Source organism: Nansenia antarctica (assembly GCF_963989245.1).
Source record: "Nansenia antarctica genome assembly, chromosome: 6".
Classification (NCBI taxonomy): Eukaryota; Metazoa; Chordata; class Actinopteri; order Argentiniformes; family Microstomatidae; genus Nansenia; species Nansenia antarctica.
This window is the reverse complement of record NC_137676.1, coordinates 66,219,943-66,246,306: the sequence shown is the minus strand read 5'-3', so window position 1 is coordinate 66,246,306 and position 26,364 is coordinate 66,219,943. Positions and strand designations below refer to the sequence as shown.

Sequence of the window (26,364 nt, the reverse complement as noted above, 5' to 3'; positions counted from 1 at the left end):
ATGGAGGAGCGGGACAGAAGCCGCTCCCCGTCCCGCAGGACTAGTCGGGTGGAGCAGGTGGTGGTCCGATGGCTGCGGCGCTCTCGAGACTCCAGCAGCAGGTCGGTTTCTGGGTCTGGGTTAGCAAAAAGGTTTGGGGAAAAAATATTAAAACACGAACACCCAAATGCAGGTCGATTTTTGGCGTCGGCGGGGGGGAAATCTGTCAATCTTACCAGCCGCTTTGGCGGGTAGCCAACGAAGGTTCCTGAATGCTACGCTTCAATTGAATTACGGTCACCGTTGATTCAACATCGGTGACAACACCCCTGCTGCTCCTGCCTCCTCCAGCTGACAGTAACCGCTGTGCATGTCACTCACGCTCCTCCCGAGCCAGATGCTTCTTTTTCAGATCAATACAAAAATCGGGAGAAACAATCTAATGGTAGGGCGTGCTGCAGTATGCTTATTATGACTGTCTCTCTGAACTACAATAGGCTAATTGTGACTGTTTGAACTGTCTGATTACTGAAAGTAGGCTGCGTTGGCTTGTTGCTGGAGTCAATAAACTAGCTCAGGTTAGTGTTGATTCAGTGCCACAGGCAGCGAGTAGTAATTGCACAGCTGGCTGTGGACGTTCCCCTCCAGGTGCATCATCTACTTGGTGCACAGTAGTGCCCGTCTGGTAGCCTACAACAGATGAACACACCATAGTCAAATCTCTTACACAATCACACAACCCAGGACAGCACACTGACATAGAGAATACTCAGAGCCCCAACCCAGTTACACAAGACCATTATGCTTTTAATGCATCGGCTGAAATTGACTACTCAAGCAAATGAAATACGGATTGTTGACGTATACAACTTGTGTGCTCTGCTCTTCACTAATTTATTAAACTGGAACCTGCGCATCCATCCAAATCCGAAAGTAAAGAGGCTACTGTTCAAATCACTCATCGGGTATTACATATATCGTATAAATCATGAGCAATGCAAATGTGTAAAGGATGAGAAATGGGAAACAGTCTTCAGAAGTCTCCCTTTGTAGCAAGGTGCGGTTGGCCAACCCAGCTAAGTTACGGGTGCAAAAGTTAAATGCATTTATATAAATAATAGAAAATGCATTCAATATTGTTCATTATTAGGCGGTTATATTTCTTTATGTTAGTTGGCTAGGCCTGGCTCGAGGCCTGGCTCGCCAACAAACCAGACAGATATTTGTTTACTACCCTAATAATACAGGCTGTGATTTTCACTGTCTGGTCTCTGTTATACTATTTCATAGTATTGCCTCTTCTAAATTGATACTATTGAGTGTAACATAATAATCTTGACTGGAAACGAATGTGCAGGGATAGTCTTTTTGTGACGTTGTCGCTTATTGCAAAGAGTCTATTGGGTTAGTCTGGATTGAATCTTGATTTCTGGGCTTCCTAGGCTGTGTCGATGAGAACTGGTAGTTCAATCAATCTTCAGCCATCCAAGCTGTAAAAAGTGGTAGCTGGCTTGCTTTCTTGTATTTTTGTCTGGGGGTGAAAAATAATAATAATAATAGTAAAAAAAAAAAAAAGAAGAACATTGCCATGCAATCAACTTGTCAATCAATTGTTGGATTGTGGTATTTTTGCTCTAGGCAAAGTATAGTATGAAAGTATAGGGGACAGGTTTTGGTTGAGAGAAGAGCAACTGATCGACAAATAAACATACATGTGATAAATACAATACATAAATACAAATAAACATAGCACGTGTTGTACTGTATTATTAGCAATGGAAGTTACAATAACATTGTTAGATTGTGTGTGTGTATGTGTATTGTTGCTGCTGTTGTTGTTGTTGTACTGTACTGTTGTACAGTCAATTAGCCGGCTACATTACTAACCACCATTTGCCGCTATAAAAAGATAAAAGCTAGCGTCCCCGAAGTGTATTACCTAGACTGCAGCTACCTCAAATAAATTCATTTTGTTTGAATTAAAATGGTGCTGTGAACTCAGCTACAAAACCAAGGACAAGTCATAGTGTAGTTAGCGCTACACATTGAAGCCAGTCTTGTGCGAGGACATGCTAATTTGTATGACACTTTCTGTGCAGTTTTGTTGCAACATTCACCAAACTACTAAATACCGGTAAGTCTCAAAAAGGTCCGTTTTTCCTCTGTACTAAATATGGTCAGGATTGAGGAGTACACAACTGGGTTTGCACTAACCAATGTTATTATAAGACTCATGTAATAATATAGAATATATGTCATTTACCTGACACATTTATCCAAAGCGACTCACATTACAGTGAGTGCATATATTTTTCACTATATATGGTCCCAACGGGAACCGAACCCACAGCCTAAGCGCTGTTAGCGCCGTGCTCTACCAACTGAGGACCCCAGAGGACCATCAGACCACAGAGTGGAACCAGTGGCATCAATTAGTTGGACAAACGGAACAGAACAGGTTGTGATGGCCACCACCTAATAGGAAAATCTCACTTTTACTGGTTAGAAGAGCCGCAGGAGATTGTATGAAGAAGAGGTATCATTTGGGGCGACTGTGGCTCAGGAGGTAGAGCCGGCGTCTAAAGATCGCAAGGTCGGCGGTTCGGTGGTTTGATCCCCGGCTGGCCACGTGTCGAGGTGTCCTTGGGCAAGACACTGAACCCCAAATTGCTCCGAATGAGAGGGCCGGTGCCTTGCATGGTAGCTTGCTGCCATTGGTGTGTGAATGTGTGTGTGTGAATGGGTGAATGAGTAAAGCGCTTTGGAATAAAGCGCTATATAAGTGCAGTCCATTAACCATTTGAGAGGTATAATTGTTGCTTTGGTTGTGACTAAGCGCATTTTGTCTATCTCCCTCCAGAGAGAGGATCCTGGTGGATGGCAAGGCAGGAGAGCCCAGTGGTTCAGACCAGAACCACCCCATCCGTCTTACGGTCCAAATTCTACTGGACCCCCTCCTCAACTCCCATGGGCTCAGCCTGTCTACCCAGACCCCCATACTGGTGCAGGACGTCACCCCAGGTAGGATACCGTTCAGAAAGGGCCTTAGATAGGATAGGGCCTTCTTAGAGCTGTCATAAGCATGACATACATAATTGAATGACCATTCATAACCTGATAGAAGACTTCTGAAACTCGAAACTAAGAGCTGGTCAATGGTGTCACTCTGTGAGAAGTGCTGCAGTAATAGCATTTCGTGTGGCATGAGAATGGTATACTTCATAGTTGCATAACCTACAGTATGTCTAATAATAAAGACAAGTAATCAGAATCAATTACGCTTTCATGTATTGATTTGGTCGGTATTAAGTGCAGGAGGTTTCGACCAATTACATATGCTGTTACTTCATTCTTCTGTTCTGACCAATTATCTCGTTCGATACGGGGGCAGGCAGTCCTCCTGCAGGTTAATGCTACATCAGAGATAGCAACCGGCCACCGTCTCCAATGCCTCGTAGTCGATGAGGTACTCCGCCTCGATCCAGCCCACGGCCCTCCTCATACTCTGGGCTAGCCTCAGGCACAGGCCCCCTTCCTGGTTCTCCCCCTGGTTCTCTTCATCTGAACCCGACTGTCGCTGCTCCTCTCTGGGCTGACCCTTGGTCCTCTCAGCCCCCCTGGCACCATCCGACTCTAGGAAGGAAGAGGAGCAGGAAGGGTGGGCGGAGTAGAAATGGCTGCGTAGAGCCCGGAGGGTTAGGGCCAGGGCTCCATCGAGGCCCACTGTGGTGCTCTCTGGTGTGGGTAAGATCAGTTTTCTCCCTGGAGGAGGACCCCTGGACCTGGGGGATGTGGGCCATGTACCTCTCCAAAACCTGGCCTCCTCCACCTCTACATCCTCCTTGTCACCCTCCTCTTTTTCCTTCACCTCTCTCTCCCCATCCTCATCCCCCTCTCCCTCGTTCACCTCTCTCTCCTCATCCGCCTCTCCCTCGTTCACCGGCGTCAGCTGGTCTGTAGAAGCGTCCGGTAAGTGGACAGAGGGATTAGGAGAAGGGGGGGGGTCCACAGGAGAAGATAAGCAGAGGGAGCGCAAGATGCATGGGGAAACAAGGGAGGAGGGAGGAGAGAAGAGGGAGGAGCAGGAGCACCTGCCCCTCTTCCCCCAGACCACCGGAGGCGCCAGTGAGCCCTCTTAGCCCAGAGTCCCCGGACCTTTCCCCGGATCTTTCCTCTGCTGTCTTCTGGGGGATAGCTCCTTCAGCCAACAGTGAAAACAGTACAGAACAGCCAGACCTGTGTACGTGCGCCCGCACCTGGAACAAATGTCAAATCAAACTTTATTTACACAATTCACACTTTACAAGTACTAAAGGGTGAACAGCTTGAGCGGGGCTAGAACCAGCAACCATGTGGTAGGAAGTGCGATCACACTGTTACCGACCCGTAGGGCCAACATGGGCTCAAGCCCCTCTCAGGGCCCCTCAAACGCTACAGTCGTTAAACAACCAGTTTATGACCAATGCAAAATGTTATTGAATAGCTTTTCTGCCTCCTTTTTCATATACGTAGATATGCACAGTACACACAGACACACACTCTTTCATTCTCTCTCTCTCTCTGTATAATTGTTAATGGGTGACAATTGTACAAAAAGTATTGTAGATACAAGTAGAGTATAAATACAATAAGAAACTAATTATAAGAAGTGTCCCTCAGGCTGTGGCAGTTATAAGCATATTGGGCAGCGATATCTACCATTTCTCCATCTCCCAAAATAATTATTTAGGTCATTTTTTATCATCTGTAGATGCATAGAAACTGGGAATTCATTTAGATATTTTAACGAAACAAATAAGATTTCTCCAAGTGAAGGAGGATGTGCATCTCGGTCTCCGCTTCCCTGTCGTACTATGATCACAGACACACCTCTGGGGAGCCGTGTCTGTGTCTTCCTTTCTCGATCGAGCCTGTTCTTGGTCCGCCGCCTCTGCTTCGTGTCTCTGACAGAGAACAGATAATCAGCCTATTTGTATTCTCTGTTTAGAGTCAAATAGCAATTTGTTTCGTTTTTCCAATGTTCTAAATAGGATTATTTTTGTATTGATTCCATTGATTTGGTTCACTCTGATGTGTTGTTTCCCAGCAGTGTTGGTGTGAGCTTGGTTTGTTACCGTAGCTTCGACACCAACTGAGAGGCTGAGAGGCTTTCTTTCAGGTCTCAGCTCTCGGGTTTGCAGTGCTTTGAACTTCAAAGATTTTACTTTGTAGAATTTTTGGGGGGAGGGGAACTTATTTTCAAATGTTGCCAACATTTTTGTGCTCTTTCATGTATATGTGTAATTAGAGTTAGTTCAGTTCAGATCTGCATACATTATTTGGGACTTTTGTTTGGGATGTTTAAAGATTTCCTACAGAAATGAGCAAGCAGTGACTATGGGGTTTTTGTCCCAATGTGTATAATTGCAGTTACTGGTTGGACCCCACACCTCACTTCCATATAAGGCTATGGGTGTGAATATGCTATGACATATTTAAGACCAGATTCTAATCTGACTGAAATCATTACGACTGCCAATGGCCCCTGGCCCGAGCATAGATCACTTTTTTCTGCTATGACTGATGGATAGATGATTCACTTACTTAGTCAAATGTATTTGTTGTAAGTCGTTTGGATAAAGGCGTCTGCTAAAAATGTAAATGTAAATGTAGATGTCTCCCACCTAGTCTCCCACCTAGACTTTGGGAATAATATTCTTTGGTTATTGATTTTAACTGCACATTTGTTCTGTGTGTGCATACCATTGATTTAGTCATACATTGATTTAGTAATTAATTGATTTAGTAATTCATTGATTTAGTCATACACCTTAGCACCTATCTCACTTTTGATTATTTTATAGAACAGCACCTTGTGCCAAATAGAATAACATGTTTTCTTAAAGTGAATAAAGCATGCAAACATGTTTCCTCTTTGTTTTGGTGGACATATTTATTAATTCATGTGAAAGGTGTAAGTAGGTTAGTAGTACGAGGATTTGGGAGAAAGCCAATTTGACTTTTACAAAGTACACAGTGTTCTCGAAGAAAAGTTTGAGACACTTGGGCTCATAATACCCCCAGAAGGTTGCTATTTATACAGATGACTCTGCAGTTGTTTCGATCTGATTTGTCCCCACTTCTGGTGCCACACCTCAGGGAAGCCTCAGCCAGATTCAGTATCACATTGAACAATATGTTTATATTGCAATGCGTTGAATTCTGCAACTCAGGACTGCTGTTTTTTCCCCATTTAATTCTTAATGCTATCTGGGATCTGGGCCATAATTGGCCACAAGCATTTTTAGGTTTGAGAGATTTTAGCTTTGCCAGTCAGCAGTCTTTTAGATTTGATTACATTAGATTCTACTTTATTGTCATTGCAGAGTACAAAGTACTAGACAAACAAAATGCAGTAACTTTTTGAGTTATTGGAAAAGCCAAGGGATTTCGGTTGTCCTTAATGACTTATTCTCTCTCTCTCTCTCTCTCTCTCTCTCTCTCTCTCTCTCTCTCTCTCTCTCTCTCTCTCTCTCTCTCTCTCTCTCTCTCTCTCTCTCTCTCTCTCTTCCTCACACACACACACATACACATACGGTGATGCTGATGGCCTGTCTGTGTGGCTGTAGTCCCAGGACACTGACAGCGGGTGTGTTGAAAGGCGGGTCGTCCCTGCTAATGCGAGGCAGCAGTACAGGAAGGTGCCTCAGTACTGCCCAACTGTTGTAATTACACTCACCCAAACCTCTTGTCACTGGAAGCGCCCCTGTGTGGCGAGACTTGCAAATACACACTACTGCCTCACCTGCGTTCTAAGGAAGAGAGGCCACATTCTTTTTGGGTGGGCTGGAGATTCCATAGAACCCTTCCAGCTATTATTACCCAATAATATGATTGTTACATCGTAATAACAATAGGGCTGCCCTACCAGCTGATAGAAACACGTTGAAAACGCTGTGGTTATTTTGTGGTTTACATTAAATAAAACATCTATTGATGTACTGAGGTAATATGGTTGAGGGCAGTCAGACCATATTTCCCACATCCTCATAGTCTATTGGTCGATAACACATTGGCCACTCTACACATAAATTCAACCATATCCAATCAATGAGGCTAAATCCAGCTGGAAGTTAATGCAAATGATCTGTCGGGATACAGTCGCTGTACGTTTCCAACAATGTTAGCCATCTCTGCTACGGTGGTTGAGATATACTGTATCAAACCACCTGGCCAGCTGGCTGGTTTCTGTCCATGTCATGTTGGTCTATTGGATAATAATAATAATAATAATAATAATAATAATAACTTTTTATTTGTATAGCGTTTGTTCCTGCAAACTTTGCAGCTCAAAGTGCTCCAATCATTATATAATCATTTAATTAACTATTTAATTATTTAGTCATTTAAAGGCAATATTAAAAAGATGGGTTTTTAGTCTTGACTTGAACATATTTGCTGAGGTTGCATCCCTAATGTAAACTGGCAGTACATTCCACAATTTGGGTGCATAAAATGAGAATGCAGCCTCACCAAATCTCTTCTTTTGTACATGTAGTACACAGAGAAAACCAGCGTCAGAAGACCTGAGAGCTCTATTGGGCTGATATGCTAGCAAAAGGTCTTTCAGATATTCTGGTGCTGTGCCAGTGAGAGCTTTATAAACAAGCGGAAGGATGCATACAGCTGTAGGGTACATACAGCTAGTTACACTTACTGAGAAACCGAGAAACCCTTCTTCTAGTATGACGACTGCCAATGGCCCCAGGCCTGAGCATAGATAACTTTTTCCTGCTATGGATTGCACTTATATATGCTATGACTGGTGGATAGATGATTCACTTACTTATTTAAATGTATTTGTTGTAATTTGCTTTGGATAAAGGCTTCTTCTAAATGCCAAAAATGTAAATGTAACATGTTTATTGCAAACCTTTACTGTTAGCTGGTTTAGGCTGCTAGCTACTGGTGGTAGACCAGGTAACAGTACAGTAAATGCAAGTTACAGTAAATGCAGCAACCCTATACTAACCCTAACCCTAACGATAACAACTTAGTAATGCTTTATTCATAATTACCACCATATAATTACATTTCTACGGTAATGGACATTTTTGTTAACAGTAACAATAGAACTATGATGTCATTGAGATTGACTGACAGGTATAGAGATGTCATTGATTAAAAAAAAGAAGAAGAAAGTTTTAAACAAAGATGTCTGGCAGGTTTTAACTTGTTCCATTGGGTCCATTAGAGATTCAGATGGCAGAGACAGAGACGAGAGGTATTTTGCTGAGCTGGTGAAAGTGGCTGAGGTGATTACAGGAATCACAGCAATGGAGAAATTGTCGTAACGGGAATCAATACCACGCCATCTACCTCAAACGTATCACAAAGACGCCCCCTAGACTACAGACAGTGATTAGGAAACCCTCATCAGCTGTTAAAAGTATTACCATAACATCCTAATTTGGAATTATTCGCATAATTTAAGAGTGAATCTGTTGAATCTAAAGATAAATATGTTGTGCGTATACGTCATATCAACAACACACAGATTTAAACTCCCTCTCAATCCTCAAAAGACACTTCCTTAATACAAGTGAGTGTCACATGCAGTGTGTATTGGACGAGGTTCAAATTCTGAAGGTACTGAACAGGTGACTGAGCGACCGACCACCGGCCTGGAAACATGGCTTAACACCAGTGTACCGGATAGAGTTGCTACGCTAACAGGACACAGCCTTCTCATGGCAGACAGGACAATAGAGCTGTATACACCATACTTTACATAGCTACCTTAACTAGCTTATTATCATCCTCTCTTGTATAGAGTGCTTACTTACCATACTTGCCATACTGTACCTATCACTATCACTATTATGTTTTATATCACTATTTGCACTATCATGTTTTATATCACTATTTGCAGTATCATATTTTATATCACTATTTGCGCTTCTGATTAGATGCTGAACTGCATTTCATTGTCTGGTACTTGTACTCTGCAATGTCAATAAAGTTGAATCTAATCTAAATCTAATTTAATCTGAATGACCCGGTCATTCTAATCGAGTGATGTCATATCTGTATCTGCAAATACATAGAAAGCACCCACGGACAGTCACGATACGGCTATGCTGGAAAGGACACGAGGTAGTGCTGTCAGAATTGCTAAACAAGTACATGAGCTACTTGTTATCAAGTTTCGGGGTGAGGTCAAGGGGTAAAATGATAGAGTAAAGGTAAATGTTAGAGTAAAGGGTAAACGGTTACATTTCAAATTGTGGTTCCGAAATGCTGCACTTCCATGCCTTCGAGCATGACCGTATAGGGACCGCTATGGTGCGAGTGACCACAGTCCCCTGGGGTTGGGCTTTCTGGCTGAGGTTTTTACTAGCACCATCTGTCCTTGTCTGTCCTCCCCCCTGTGGAGCCCTCTAAGCTCTGACTGCAAACGTTGCCAATATCTGTTGTGGAATCATATTCATATCTCCATCATGAAAAAAGGATTCCTAAAAATTAAAATAAGTTGTTATTGCGCACGTTAGTACGCACACACATGCACACACACACACAGCTTTGCGGATACAAATTAGGATGATTACAGTATATCCTGTGTGTGTGTGTGTGTGTGTGTGTGTGTGTGTTTAGGTGGTCCTGCTGATGGTCGGCTTGTCTCTGGTGACCAGCTTGTAAAGATCAATAATGTTGATGTTGATGACCTGACCCCGAAGCAAGCTGCTGACATTATCAGGTACAGTCTAGTACTTCTAGTAAAGTGCACACACACACACACAAACAATAAACACGCAGAAGCTAGGCACACACACACACACACACACACACACACACACACACAATAAACACGCAGAAGCTAGGCACACACACACACACACACACACACAACAAACACACAGAAGCTAGGCAATGTCCCACCTCCATGCATGAGTACTGTGCGATTTGTTACAACAACTCTCTCTCTCCCTCTCTCTCTCTCTCTCTCTCTGAACTCTCTCTCTCCCTCTCTCTCTCTCTCCCTCTCTCTCTCTCTCCCTCTCTCTCCCTCTCTCTCTCTCTCTCTCTCTCTCTGAACTCTCTCCCTCTCTCTCTCTCTCCCTCTCCCTCTCTCTCTCCCTCTCTCCCTCTCTCCCTCTCCCTCTCTCTCTCTCAGCGAGTGTCAGGACTCAGTGACAATGACGGTCCTCAGGCACACAGTGGTGAGTACATTTTGTATTCAAACACTCCACACACACCGGCAGCTGAAACACTGTGGTCAACAAAACCACATTTTAAATCTATAGAGGGGGGGTGGGGGGAGGAGGGGACAGGGGGGGAGTGGGGGAGGAGAGCTTGTACACACACAGGAGGCCAAAGTCACACTAGATCATAATAAAGGTGACAGTGTTGAGTGGCTTCTGCTTCCCCAGGGGACCTTGATGGAGAGCCGTCTACCTGAGAGATGCTATTTATCATCTGTACTGTGCACAGTGTGTGTGCGTGTGTGTGTGTGTGTGTGTGTGTGTGTGTGTGTGTGTTTAGATACCCCGTCTTATGGATGCATGCACCCTAATGGATGCAAATACATAGAAAGCACCCATTTTGATGACTCATGACAAGAAATCAATTTGCTTTTCCATATTTGTTGATCTGTTTTCACCAGGAATCTGAAAGCACTCCGGATATATTGCTGTAATTGAGTATTAGGCTACTATTGGGAAATTGCTCTGACTGTTATCATTTTGAATGTTTGTGTTTCGCTCCCTAAGTGCCGCAATACCGTGTCAATAACATTTGTATCTTAGAGTCTTAGAGTGTCTCTCATCAAAAGCCGGTAGGAGCCACGAACATGGATATAGCGATGATTTTAAAAAATATTGAAATGTTTTGTGAACATTCTGTGATTTCCAAGGCACCCAAGTCGTCCTTCATCACCCCAGAGAAGCGAGCCAAACTCAAGTCCAACCCGATCAAAGTCCGGTTCGCGGAGGAGGTCGCGGTCAACGGTCATTCTCAGGTGAGACGTCATGTCCAATGTGTCATAAGCCCTTTAATGACGCTGTCTCAGAATGTCATGTCCAATGTGTCATAAGCCCTTTATGACGATGTTTCAGAATGTCATGTCCAATGTGTCATAAGCCCTTTAATGACGCTGTCTCAGAATGTCATGTCCAATGAGTCATAAGCCCTTTATGACGATGTTTCAGAGTGTCATGTCCAATGTGTCAAAAGCCCTTTATGACGATGTTTCAGAATGTCATGTCCAATGTGTCAAAAGCCCTTTATGACGATGTTTCAGTATGTCATGTCCAATGTGTCAAAAGCCCTTTATGACGATGTTTCAGTATGTCATGTCCAATGTGTGTATGACAATGTTTCAGTACGTCATGTCTATTTCAAGGCTCAATTAGACATGGATGATGTGAAAGCGTCATGACGTTATGTCATGCTTATTCAGGCGTTATGCTTGCTATATGAAGTGTCTTCCAAAGCCGTACTTGTGAAGTAAAGGAATATTACGGGTTTTCCACATCCGGCATCACAACCCAATCCATCCTCAGCTCCGCTGTCTTGACTGCAGCGTTTGAACAGTTTTAGAGTTCCCATCCTCTCTGCGGATATATAAATACACCGGCCCGGAAAACCACACCGTCCATTACGTATCGGAGCCAGAGACGGAGGGATTGATCTGTGTCTGATTCGCCTCGGAACGGTGGCAATTAAAGGACTATAAAACACACAATCAACGCTTAGAGGGGAGGGTAGAAAAAGAGAGAGAGGAGAGGGGAGAGAGGGACCGAGAGAGAGAGAGAGAGAGAGAGAGAGAGAGAGAGAGAGGGAGAGAGAGAGAGGGAGGGAGAGGGAGAGAGAGAGAGAGATGGGGAGGAAAGAGAAGCCAGAGATAGAGGAAAAGAGAGACGGTTGTAGGCAGACAGACTGATGGACATACTGTATGGAGATTTAGTGAGGGAAGAGGGAAGGAGGAGGACTTACACGCATGGGGAAGTGAAAGCTGAGATTTCACAGATAAGGATCGTCAAGGAGAGATAGGATGCTTGCAAGTGAATAGAGAGAGAGAAAGAGAGGGGGAGCATAATCTAAGCTGCTATGTTTTTTCTTTTATCTCCAGTTTAAGTTTAACAGCCTCTATCCCAATAGACAAGCAAGCTTAGGCAGCTTAGCCTTTGATAACAGTGTATTTACTTATAGATTAACACCAGTGCCCCCCTCCCCCTCCCCCTCTCTCTCTCACTCACACTCTCACTCTCTTTCTCACTTTTTGTCTCTCTCTCACACTCACACACTCTGTCTCTCTCTCCATCTTTCTCTCTCTCTCCATCTATCATTATCCCTTTAATGATAACAACAGATATCCCAGGAGTTAACTCTTCCCTCTGGTATAAAGTAACCAATATTTTCCCATCTACTTATTACTGACTCTACCCTGACCCATGACCCCTAACTTGTTTCCAGGGCAACTCCCTCCTATTCCTGCCCAACGTTCTAAAGGTCTATCTGGAGAATGGCCAGACCAAAGCCTTCAAGTTTGAGCCCAACACTACAGTAAAGGTACTGTAAAGTAGTGTGTTTTATTTATATTTAGTTTTTTGTTGTATTGTGTGTTGTTGTATTTAATGTGACAATGTTGTGCCAAGTCGTCATTGTAAGTTGTTCTATACTGACTTATCCGGTTAAATAAAGATGATATTAAAAGTACACTTTCTACCCAAACCCCACATTACTATCTCAGTGAAGTAATTATGTATTGATCGATTGTTTTTAGGATTGATTTAACATTGCACCTTCTGACGGTGCCCAGCCCATATCGGCTTTTGACACACTATCCACAAGCAAACATGTGTGTACATCACCTTTCCTTTACCGTTTTTTAAAGAAACCCCCCCAAAAAATAAAATAGAAAAGACTTATTTGAGCTTCAGCTCCTTCAGATACTAAATATACATTATCTACATGATCTACGTACATTACGCTACTTCCTCACACTTACAGATCGTGACGTTAGAATGATAAGGTTCTATCTCCATTTTTGTCAAAATTGAGTAATCTCCATAATCTGATCCATTAGGTGTTTATTAATGCCTGTGTGGTGTTACTTTTAAAATGTTGACATTTTTTAGTTAGTAATTCATAAAATACAAAGGTTCCATCTCACGAAACATAATGGAATGTAAAAACTTTGACGCTCAATATCTCTGAACTACCCTAAACGGAGATAGAACCTTATAATTCTAAGCTCACGAGATATGGACCATTCCTCTTCCTACATATCACCCTCTGCAGTACATCCATCACTGCACCTTATTGGTTCAGTGTTCAGATGCTATTATAGCCGGGGTGTGACTCCATCTCCTCTGAGACATTTCCTGCCTGCCGCAATACGACTGTACAACTCCTCCTCCTCCGGCTGGCTCCACTGAGGGGCTCAGAGTCAGGCTGGGGGATGTTAAAATCATACTGGACTGTTGTTACTGCATACATTTATGTAGTCTATTTAGGTCACATTTAAATGTATGTTATTCCGTTTTTTATTTTATTATTCAATTGTCACTTTATTTTGTTGTTTGTGGTGTGAGCTGCTGTAACGGCTTAATTTCCCCCCAGGGATCCTATCTATTTATCTATGTATCTATCTGTCTATGTATCTACCTACCTACCTACCTACCTTTCTATCTATCTATCTATCTATCTATCTATCTATCTATCTATCTATCTATCTATCTATCTATCTATCTATCTATCTATCTATCTATCTACCTACCTACCTCCCTATCTATCTATCCATCTATTGATACACTGTGTATGTTCTGGGTTCTCTTGTGCCCGTCTCAGGACATAGTGATGACCCTGAAGGAGAAGCTGTCCATGTCCCGCATCGAGCACTTCTCTCTGGTGCTGGAGCAACAGTACTGCATCACTAAACTGCTGCTGCTTCACGAAGAGGAGCAGATACAACAGGTGAACACACACACACTGATACTGACACACACACACACACACGCACACACAGATACACACACACACACACACACACACACACACATACACACATACACACATACACACACATACACACACAGTAGGCCAGAGTTTAAAGGTTAGCTGCTGGTGTGATGATGACGCCCGCGTACCCCGGTGGCACTAGTTGTATTTCAAGTCGTTCACCTCAGCAAAACAACCACCAGGAGGCATCGTTGAGCAATTCTAATGGATATGCTTACAATGTGTAGTGTGTTTACAAAACATTGCCGCCTGATGAATTAGTAATACGTATGAGTAGCTTATGACTTTTTGTTTCAATTTGGGAAAGGACAAATTATTGTCTGGTGAAACAAATTCAAAATGGTGTCCTTGGATGAACCTTCACTGATGAACATCACTGCTGTTGCAATACACAAGAAGGAACTTCAGTTGCACAAACACAAACACAAACACACAAACACACACACACACACACACACACACACACACACACTCACACACTCACACACTGTCTCTGTGTGGTTGCAGGTGGTCCAGAGGAAGGAGGCCCATGACTACAGGTGTCTGTTCCGTGTGTGTTTTGTGCCCAGAGACCCCCAGGACCTGCTGAAGGATGACCCCACCGCCTTTGAGTACCTCTACCTACAGGTGTGTGTGTGTGTGTGTGTGTTCCCGTGAGTGTGTGTGCATGCATGTGTATTCTAGGTATAAATGATGCTTACCAAGTGTGTGTTGCTGTAGAGACAATGTTTAAAACTGCTGTGGCATCTGGCAGTGTGTATGTATTTGTGTGGGTGATGATGATGATGATAATGATGATGAAGATGATTAAACGTTTATTTGTACTGGGGTGTCCCACTGAGACAAAGGTCTCTGTTTGATGGTGGTGGTGGTGTGTGTTTGACAGTGATGGTGGTGTGTGTGTGGTGGTGACGGCGGTGTGTGTTTGACGGTGACGGTGGTGTGTGTGTGGTGGTGACGGCGGTGTGTGTGTGGTGATGATGGTGGTGTGTGTGTGGTGGTGATGGTGGTGTGTGTTTGATGGTGATGGTGGTGTGTGTGTGGTGGTGACGGTGGTGTGTGTTTGATGGTGATGGTGGTGTGTGTTTGATGGTGATGGTGGTGTGTGTTTGACAGTGATGGTGGTGTGTGTGGTGGGGATGTTGGTGTGTGTGTGGTGGTGATGGTGGTGGTGTGTATTTGATGGTGATGGTGGTGTGTGTGTGGTGGTGATGGTGGTGTGTGTGTGGAGGTGATGGTGGTGTGTGTGGTGGTGATGATGGTGGTGTGTGTGTGGTGGTGATGGTGGTGTGTGTTTGGTGGTGATGGTGGTGTGTGTTTGATGGTGACGGCGGTGTGTGTTTGATGGTGACGGCGGTGTGTGTGTGGTGGTGATGGTGGTGTGTGTGTGGTGGTGATGGTGGTGTGTGTGTGGTGGTGATGGTGGTGTGTGTTTGGTGGTGATGGTGGTGTGTGTTTGATGGTGACGGCGGTGTGTGTTTGATGGTGACGGCGGTGTGTGTGTGGTGGTGATGGTGGTGTGTGTGTGGTGGTGATGGTGGTGTGTGTGTGGTGGTGACGGTGGTGTGTGTGTGTGTTTTCAGGGGGTGAATGACGTGCTACAGGAGAGGTTTGCGGTGGAGATGCGCTGCAACACTGCCCTGCGTCTGGCGGCGCTGCACATCCTAGAGAGACTAGCCAGCTGTGGGCAGTCCCCCAAGACCAACCTGAAGAGCATCACGTGAGTCTCTCACACACACACACACACTCACACACAAGCACACACACTATAATATAATAATATATGCCATTTAGCTGACGCTTTTATCCAAAGCGACTTACATTGCAGTGAGTGCATACATTTCAGTATATATGGTCCCAGCGGGAATCGAACCCACAACCTAAGCGTTGTTAGCGCCGTGCTCTACCAACTGAGTCACAGAGGACCACACTCTCACACACTCTCACTCTCACTCACACACGCACACTTTCACACACTCTCACACACACCTGCACACACACGAGCACACACACACGCACCCGCACGCACACTCACTCACTCACACACACACACACACACACACACACACACACAAATTCCCTCACTCTAACCTCCTGCAGGAAGAGTTGGGGCATCGAGAACTTTGTGTCGTCCACTCTGCTGAGGAACATGAGAGAGAAGGACCTGAGGAAGGCCATCGGCTACCACATGAAGAAGAGCCAATCACAGCTGGAGCCCAAGCAGAAGGTGCTCTCGGCCAATCAGGCGAGGATAAACTACCTGGCGGAGCTGAGTGAACTGAAGTCGTTTGGGGGGAAGTCCTTCAGCGCCACCATGATGGTAGGAGGGAGAGAGAATGGGTCTCAATGGGGATGACTGGTCTGCGTGCTCTATATCTATAGTACAGTATAATCCCTATACAAGTATACATGCACAGTAGGTCTACCATGATGGCAGGAGAGGGGACAACTAGACGTGGGGGTTAGCAGATCTATGTGCTTTATTTCGATGCATCTCTGTGTGACTCTACCTCTACTGTATTGGCTTGTATGTGTATCTATGTATCTCTGTCTTTTTGTAACAATAAGTGTGTATCTACTTTCCCCTCCACCCCCCTACCCTATCCCTCTCTCTCTCTCCCCCTCTCTCTCTCTCTCTCTCTCTCTCTCTCTCTCTCTCTCTCTCTCTCTCTCTCTCTCTCCCTCCCTCCCTCCCTGTCTCTCTCCCTGTCTCTCTCCCTGTCTCTCCCTGTCTCTCCCACTCTCTCCCACTCTCCCTCCTCTCTCTCTCTCTCTCCCTCCCCCCCTCTCTCCACCCCCCCCTCTCACTCTCTCTCTCTCTCTCTCTCTCTCTAACCCCTTAGCTGCAGGACAGAGAGTCCATGGTCACCCTGTTGGTCGGCGCGAGGTACGGCGTGAGTCAAGTGGTCAACCACAAGCTGAGCATCATGACCACCCTGACCGAGTTCAGCACCATCACACGCATAGAGCTGCTGCCAGAGTCAGAACGCGTGAGCCTGGTCAAGATGTACCTGCAGGACATTAAGGTACGGTTCTCAAGATGCACCTGCAGGACATTAAGGTACGGTTCTCAAGATGTACCTGCAGGACATTAACTCGAGATGTACCTGCGGGACATTAAGGTACGGTTCTCAAGATGCACCTGCAGGACATTAAGGTACGGTTCTCAAGATGTACCTGCAGGACATTAACTCGAGATGTACCTGCGGGACATTAAGGTACGGTTCTCAAGATGTACCTGCGGGACATTAACTCGAGATGTACCTGCAGGACATTAAGGTACGGTTCTCAAGATGTACCTGCAGGACAGTAAGGTACGGTTCTCAAGATGTACCTGCGGGACATTAAGGTACGGTTCTCAAGATGCACCTGCGGGACATTAACTCGAGATGTACCTGCAGGACATTAAGGTACGGTTCTCAAGATGTACCTGCGGGACATTAAGGTACGGTTCTCAAGATGTACCTGCGGGACATTAACTCGAGATGTACCTGCAGGACATTAAGGTACGGTTCTCAAGATGTACCTGCAGGACAGTAAGGTACGGTTCTCAAGATGCACCTGCGGGACATTAACTCGAGATGTACCTGCAGGACATTAAGGTACGGTTCTCAAGATGTACCTGCAGGACAGTAAGGTACGGTTCTCAAGATGCACCTGCGGGACATTAACTCGAGATGTACCTGCAGGACATTAAGGTACGGTTCTCAAGATGCACCTGCAGGACATTAAGGCATGCCAACAATGACAATGCCCGCTCAAATTGGTATGCCGCTGCAGTGAGTTAATAAACAGTGAAAAATGTTTGTGTCAAAACCACGAAACGTTGTTTGTTTGTGTTAAAGAACTAGAGCAGCCTAACAGATTGAGTGGAAAATTCCACCTTTATTTGAGGTGGTCTTTTTTCATCCTGCTCTCTTTTCATGATACAGTACTCTCACTGTCTCTCTCACACACAAACACAAACACACACACACACACACACACACACACACACACACACACACACACAAAGCAGCTCCCTGTATGTCCCACAATTACCCCTGCCTGTGTCTAATTCCACTCTCCAAAAGAAACAGTATTTTGTTACCTCGTACTCTTCTTCACAGATCTACCCAGGGGCTTGAAATAGATCCACTAAACGGAATCTACAAAAGCTGTTTAGCTGGCTTTAGAAACGGAGGTTGAATAAGAGCTATCTCTCCCCTCCCCAGCCTATCACCTTGCTGTTGGAGTCAGTAGCGGCCAAGGACTTGTCCTGCCTGGTGGCGGGCTATTGTCGTCTGTTGGTTGACTCCACCATCAACATCTTCCCCTGGGTCGCCAACGCCAAGAAGCACCGCGTCTCCGCAGAGGAGGGTACGCAATGACTGTTACCTGATTTCATCCTTTGTGGTTTAAATCTATATTTAGTTTTACCTTTACTTACACCTTTCAGTTTATTATCTGTCTACTTTTTGAGACAACAGTTGCCATTCAGTTATGAGTGATAATATATAGATAGCAGAAGAGAGGAGAGGGTAAAGAAGGTGGCATCTGGGTTTCATGTAGAGTAGAGCGATAGAAATGTTAGTCTCTGTCTCGAATATTACGTTTCTGGAACTGTTTCGCATTAACTGTATGGTCATGTATAGCAACGGCAGTATTACGTTTTGAGGTTTCATGTTCTTGTGTGTGTGTGTGTGTGTGTGTGTGTGTGTGCATTCGTAGGTTATGTGTCGCGGTGTGGCAGTGACTCAGATGACTCTTCCGACCTCGACATGGATACACTGATCACCCTCGTATCCCCCGCCAACAGAAGGAGGTCCACGGGAGAGAAGAAGGGAGAGCAGAAAGGAAAGATGGAGAGGAAAGAGAGGGGGGAGGAGGAGGAGGACAACAAGGGAGGGAAGAAGGAGAAACACAAGAAAGGAGAGGGGGAGAAGGAGGTGGAGGAGGTGAAAAAAGAGAAGGAACAAAGAGAAAGGGCCCGAGGAGAGCAAGAGGAGGACCGAGCAAGGAAAAAGAAGGAGGCTGTAAAAGAACAGAACGAGAGACGGGAGGCTAGAGGAGGAGGAGAGGGGGACGAGAGAGCAGAGGAGGAGAAAGGGGGAGGGGGGGAGGAAGGGGGAGGGGCGCTGCGAGAGGTAGAGGAGCCCCCGTCCGTGTCAGACGCCTCCGCCTCAGACTCGTGCCGGACGGACTCTCGTTTCCTCACCAGCCAATCGAGCGACTCCCTCGACGCCCTGGAGGAGGACGACCTTAACGCTTGCTCCTCATCCTCCCTCCACCCTCAACCTCATCCCTCCTTCCGGCTCATGGTAGAGCCCCCCTACCCCCGAGGACGTGCATCGGCGTACCTCACCCTCGAGGGAAGAGGGGTGTCGCACAGGAGGGCAGGCGACGGGGCGGACCCCAACGTCTTTCCTACCGCTGTGTACTTTGACCCCATCGTCGACCCTGTTGACCCCTCTGATAACTTCATGTGTTTCGCCGAGCTCTCGCGCATGGTGGACTGCCTCCCCAGCCCTCCGGAGGCGAGCGAGGAAGAGTGTGAAGAAGAAGAAGAAGAAGAAGAGGAGGAGGAGAAGAAGAAAAGGAGAGGCAAGTCCGAGGTAGAAACAGGGAGCGAAGAAGGAGGGGAGGGGAATTCAGGACGCCTTCGTTTCTCCTCCACTTCCTCAAACCGCCTGGACTGTGTGTTCAACTTCGAGCAGAGGGACACACGATGTTACTACAACATCTGTTCCAACGTCACCCCCGACAGCGCTCGCAGCCTGTCCCAACCTCACGCTAACTCTGGGGAAGAAGGGGAGGAGGAAGAGCAGGGCGCCGGAGCCGCGGTCTTGGACCTGGAGCCGGTACCAATCCTACATCCACCGCCCGGTTTCGGGGATAGTAGCTCGGAGGAGGAGTTTTTTGACGCACACGATCGGTTTTCCTCGCCTGAGGACCCAACAATGGGAGCTGTGCCCAGAGGTGCGTAGTGTTACTCTATGTACTTTACTGTTGTAAAATATTTTGACCCTCTGCCCAGAGACACTCTAATTGGATTACATCCTTCATTGAGTTCTGTCAAATAATGTGCCCCACTTAATTTTGATATCAAACATTCAACAAACTGTTTTCATTTTCAAAGTGCTAACTTTTAATAGATCTTGTTTAGATCTTGAATTACATAACTGTGTGACACATTCTCACGTTTACATTGGCTTGTCTCATGACGTTATGCAGTATTGAATTTAACATTTTCAAAGAGATAAAAAGGTTGAAAGTCTAACTACAAGTTACCTGCAAGTTCAACGTTTATCAGAAAAAGTGACTGGAATAGAAAGCTCACTGACTTGTTCTCATTTGTTCCAATTTTCCAGATTCCGACACGTTGAGCAAAACTGTACGCAGTTTGAGCCTGAGCGACCTCGGAATCTGCGTGGCACAACAAGAAAGGGAGGAAAAGGAGGGGGGCAGTGGTAGAGAAACGGGCAGAGCTGAAGACATCGTCTCTAAGATGAGGAAAAGATCCCGTAAGCGACGCTCGTTCATTCAAACAGACTTCACCTCCAGGGTATCATTCCCAGAACCAGACCCGGACCAAGACCCGGATCTGGAACGGACTCTAACTAACCGGTACCGGAAACTCATGGCTGTTGCTGACGAGAGCCAGGTGCTGAGTTCAGACCCAGAACCTTCAGAGCAGACCGAGAACCCATGTCCCACCGTCTCCTCCCTGCACCACGCAGAGGGGGAACCAGCCCAGCTGGAGTCCAAGCCCATCCTCACCAAGCCTAGACGACAGGGCTCCAGTCGTGGGTCTGGTGACCCGAAGGGTGACCTCCGGAGGTGCACCTCCGGGACCGGGCAGCAGGACATGGAGATGGAGCCCGATGCCATGGAGTCCAAATCGGTCACAGCTCTGGTGAACGCTGCCCCCCCCTCCATGACCATCACTGCGGTCCGCTGCAGGGTGGAGCCAGACGGCAAAGAGAGCACAGAACGGTGGGGGGACGGGAAGGTGGGGGAGGGAGAGGGGACTGGGGAGAAGGCTGAAGACGCGGGGGGGTCTATGAAGGGGCCGTTCACCAGTCACATGTTCCTGCCTGAGGTTAAAGGGGAAGTGGAGAGGGGGGAGGAAAAGGGGGATGAGATTAGGGGATCCTCGTCAAGCTCTGAAGGCCCCCCCATTGATGGAGAGGGCGGGCCTCAAATTAGCAATTCACCCCCATGTTTGACTAAAGAGGAGGGCGAGAGTAAGAAAGTTTATTTTAGTCCCCATATAAGTGTCTCCCCCCCAAGTTTAGATGAAGAAAAGTCAGAGGAAGACGTGACTGACAATATGAACCCTCCTGAATGCGCACCCCCACCACCACCACCACCACCCACCTCCCCACTACCACCACTCCCACTCCCCTCCATAACCTACCTTGAAGTTACAGCTAACGTTGAAGCAAATTCTTCAAATTCAGGCAAGGCACACGTGACCACTGTCCATGAGCTCCTCAAAGAGTCTCCATTGCTTACAAGCTTCCTATTGAAGCCCTCTTCCCCTGGAGTCATCGGCCGCCTCTCAGCCTCCATTCTGCAGGAGAAGATCCAGAGCCTGTCCCAGGAAACCCTCGTCCAAAGCGGGGTGGGTAAAGCAATGAATAGCTCCTCCACGAAGGTCACGCAAGATGAAACCAAAGTAACCATCAAAATCACCACCGACAACGGCATGGATGCAAAGGCATCAGAGTTAGCAGAATCTGACGATTCTGAGGTCACCCTTACGGAATCGGAGGTGGAGGCCGATGTTGTCGTGGAAACCACCGGGGCAGAGATTACTCGGTCGACAGTGTCCGAGGTCAAGGAGGTGATAGAGAAGGTGGTTATGGTCTACAGCAGCCCACCTCTGCCGATCCGGGTAGAACCTAAGCGAAACTCCCAACCACTAACGTCGGACCCCAAAATGGACACCCCAGGGCCCAAAATAGACGCTCCAGTCACCCAAACAAACCCCCCAGAGCCCAAAATGGACACTCCAGGTCCCAAAATGGATGCTCCAGGGCCCAAAACGGACACTCCGGGGCCCACAATAGAAGGCCCAACCCCCCCTATCCCTCCTCCAAAAGTAGTGACCACCCAGAGTCTGAATGGACCAGTGCTCACTATCCACCGCATGGCAGAGCATCCCGTAGGGGGCAGTAGCGAGAAACAATCGATGGGCCTCTGTAAATCTGCAGGGGAGGACTCGGGTCTGCTGAACACTCTCACTACTGACTGTGGGGTGTTCACCATCTGTGAAGCCCAGCCTCAGACTCACTCAGGATCTTACCCCCCGACGAAGCCTGATTTTAGGTGTAGCTCAGTTCTGGCATCCGGTTGTGAGTCCATGCTGGAGGGGGTGCAGGCACTGGAGGCTTGTGGGTGTCCTGCGGTGTACACTAACTGTTTTAGCGGAGGTGACAGCTTTGACGACGAGCTGACGGTTTACGAGTTTTCCTGCCGTATGCACGGCGGACTGACGAAAACGGCAGAGGTGGGGCTTCCTCTGATAACTACTCTCCCTCCTTCCTCCTTTCTTCCTCCTTCCTCCCCTTCTCCCTCCCTCTCTCCTTCTTTCCTTCACTCTGTACTCCCCACTTCCTCCTCCATAGAGCTTAGCCCCCTCCTGTCCCCATTGGAGCCGGGCAACTGCTTCTTGTCAGAGGCGCACGAGGACGCCATCGGCCGACTTCGCCACCGGCGGTACCCTGCTCCCCCGGCCGGGTTCCAGATTCTACGCAGTGACGTTGACCAGTTACAAGCCATCTTAAAGGGGGGCTCTCGAGGGGGGCGTGGGGATAGGCATCCCCGGGAGACCTGCCCCACTCACTTCTCAGAGGACAAGCGTGTACTCCATGTGGAGGCCAGGAAGCTGATGGCGGGCTGCCAGAAGGTGGTCCGGGTGGGGCAGACCCCTGAGGAGATGCTCCTCTCTCTGTCTGACAGTTTCCGGACCCTGGCGGGGCTGGCAGGGGTGTGTTTGTGGTTCTCTGGGTGTGACCGGTGTGACAAGAGGAACATGGAGGCACTGGTCGGTCTGGCGGACGTGACGCGGGTGTACCGGGATTTTGTGCTGGCCGCAGAGAGGGCGAGCGGGAGGCGTAGCTGTCATGACCTCAGCACAAAGCTGCTGGCAAAACAGTGCACAGCGCTAACTGCCTCCGTCTTCTGCCTCACGCAGCTCTTTCGCACCCTCACTGCCCTCTGAACGACCCCTAACAACGTCTAGGTTAACCTTCCACCTCTGACCCCTAGACCCACAGGAGCGCCAGTGACCCATATATGTGGGGACTTCTGAACTGGAAAAGGTAATATGAGGAAGGGGCAGAAAATGGTGATACTACAAAAGATCATTCTGATGCTGTTCAGTGAGATCATGAAGAACCTGGGATGTCAAGGTTCAGTGCTTTAGCATGTGGTTACCTATTCTGTGTGTAACCCACGCAAATCACTCGGATGGTCTGAAATTCATAGTCACAAACGGCATAAACACCTCACGCAATGACAATCGCTAGACTAAAAGCAAACCTGCTTGCGTTACAGTATTATGTATTTATATTTGAATGTAAATTATTTATTTGGTTTATTTATTATCTCTGTGATGCTATTGATTTTATTTACCGTATAGGATTGGTGTGTGGTGTGGAAGAGGGGAATATATCGGAGGGACATGTAGGGAGTTGGGAACGTTTACAGAGATAGATGTAGTCGAGCGGATGTAAGTACAGAGACGACAGATAGACACAAACATACACACACACACACACAGTTCCAGACGACACTATAGCTTATGTTGTCTGTTTATTGTTTATAAATTGGTCAGCTAGAGAAGGTTTTACTAGATTTCCTATTCTAGTTCTCGAAAAATAGATTTGTGAAACTTGTGATGCTCTCGTTCACAACTGACCAATCTCTGAGGCAATGGGAGGGCGCTGATTGTTGACCGTTTACAAACCCAAAAAAGAAACATTCTTTAATGTTAAAGGCCAGACCATTATTACAGTATGTAGGCCCATGTAATGGTTTCTAGGAGTGCATCACTGTGTATGATGTTTTATAAACCTAGTACTGTAGCTGAATGCTGATGTTGATGTATGCAAATTACTTTTTAAATGAGTGGGTGAGGGAGGGAGTCTTTCTCATATTAACATTATCGTCTTTTGCACAGACCTTGGGTACTGTATGGTACATTGGGATGTTTACTTAAAGTCTCCTTGGTAAGGTTTATCTAACGGTTTGTTCAATTTGTTCTTTCTTGGAGTTATCACTGATCTCACATGAATGAGTTCAACTCTCCTCCTCCAGACCGTTCGATTCAATTGGAATTGCTACCTGATGCTGTGGGTTAAACAGAAGGAACAGCACACACTTCACCAACTGTCATTTACAGTCAAACTGGTCATTTACAGTGGATGCTTGCCTGATAGGCTGTCACATTGTTTTATTCACATGTTTTTTGGGGGAGAGGCAGAGAAGTGAAAGCTGCATGTTCTCTGCAGAAAATAAGCTAATCAGGGAAAACAAAACACTTTTCTGACTGACCGACACTTAAACATTTTATTACACAAGATGGTGGAACGGAACTTCCTGCCCTTTTAGTCTTCAGTTTGTCACATAATTAAACAATGGTCATGCAAAACACAACTGGTCAATTTAGTTTGTTGAACCACCCCAACATAATATATGCAGTGAAAAGTGTTCTATATTATTTGATTATCAATTCTCACATCATTTATTTCGAGATACGATTTGACTCCCAATGAAGGCTGAAAATATGTTTTCACTTAATCTGTTCCCACAAAGCATGCCATAGATAAGCCATATCTGCATCGTCATAAATTGTTATATCAGGGAACTACGAGAATGACTGAGTGAAATGTCTGCTCTTGCTTTGTATTGCTGTGCTCCTACCATTAAAAAACAAATGTCAAGGTGTTTCGCAGTCTTTTATGTGTTACTTTCTAACATACAGAAGGTCTATTGTGATTCTACCAAATTTAGGAAAGAGATTGGCATACAGTAGACGTTGACAGCAATTCTGCTGTACAGATGTTGTTGCTAAGTCATACCAATATGGATAATATTAGCTTAGGTAATATTGCTCTCACATGGGTAACACCTGGGCCACACCGGATACCTCGACCTCAGCAGCGTGTGTGCGTTAATTTCGGCGACCATGTTAACAGGTTAGAGTAGCCACACACCGTGAGACAAACAGCTCAAACGGGATGTGTGTGACTGCTCTAACCTGTTAACATGGGCGCCGAAATTAACGCACACGCGCTGCTGAGGTCGAGGTATCCGGTGTGGCCCAGGAGCAGGAAGCCACTGAAGGTGTTACGACGTTGATGGCCTAACAACAGAGCGGGTCCGTTAGATCCAAAATGTTCAGATCGTTGATGGTCAAATACACTACCAAGCATCTTTGTTGATGGTCAATTACTGAACGATCCCTCTGATACACACCAGTGCAACATAAGCTTTATCTGTACTGTACATATAAACACTCACCAGCTGTTAGGCTGTAGTGGAAATGTTGGTGAGGATGTTGTTCTTGTAGACCAGGGTAGTGTTCTCAGACGGTCCGTAGTGACCTGTGATTCCTAAAGCAACTGAGAATGACACACACACATACATACACACACACACACATACATACACACACACACACACGATTAACAGACAATAACAGGTCCGGCTGCCAGGTCCACAGTAAATTCATATTTATTTGCTTTATTGAAATGGTTCCAGAGTGATGAGAATGTGTGTGTGTGTGTGTGTGTGTGTGTGTGTGTGTGTGTGTGTGTGTGTGTGTGTGTGCGTGCGTGTGCGTGTGTGTGTGTGTGTGTGTGTGTGTGTTATGTTAAGAAGAAGAAGGGGCAGACAAGATAAATTACATTCATGACTTGGTTTAATGTGTATAATATCACCATATATAAGATACTATTCACTTATCAAATCTTATTATTAAAGATATTTCATATTAAAACAAACAAAAACAAAATACGAGGGCCATGCCACTTCAGATAAATAATGAGGCTCATTTGTTCCTACTCACAATTCCGGCAATTCTAGCTACCCTAAAATGTAATCTAGAAATCCGTAAAGATGAAAGATGAAGGGCAGTTTCACAGACAAGGCTTAAGCCTAGTCCAGGATTAAATCACACTTGCAATGGATAATCTCCTTTGAGAATGCTTTTTAGTCTAGAGGATTAGTCTTAATCGGCGTCCATGAAACCAGCCGAAAAGTATTTTTATGAAATATCTAAGATGGCATAACCCTGGCAATCCCAAAGATACTGCCAACTTTGTATCAATCAGTTTATATACTCTATTATGATAAACTACACATAAAAATATAAAACACATTTAAAAATATATA

The 26,364-nt window shown here is 46.0% G+C and overlaps 2 protein-coding genes across 2 annotated transcripts in view; one reads left to right on the top strand and one right to left on the bottom strand.

The window, feature by feature from the left end:
- frmpd1a (FERM and PDZ domain containing 1a) lies at window positions 1–23,188 on the top strand (the record flags this gene model as incomplete). The annotated part of the gene is made up of 16 exons (XM_080534783.1): window positions 1–119; window positions 2,840–3,000; window positions 9,613–9,715; window positions 10,133–10,178; window positions 10,871–10,975; window positions 12,433–12,528; window positions 13,810–13,935; window positions 14,488–14,607; window positions 15,564–15,700; window positions 16,081–16,300; window positions 16,824–17,006; window positions 18,195–18,339; window positions 18,691–18,761; window positions 19,107–19,938; window positions 20,331–21,206; window positions 21,423–23,188. The coding sequence occupies 16 exons, from the start codon at window positions 1–3 to the stop codon at window positions 23,186–23,188; spliced, it is 5,106 nt and encodes a 1,701-aa protein (XP_080390909.1).
- Window positions 1–26,364, bottom strand: part of LOC308161248 (histone H3.2) — a gene marked incomplete at its 3' end in the record, with an annotated part of 174,362 nt that overhangs the window by 15,477 nt on the left and 132,521 nt on the right. The window lies entirely within an intron of this gene.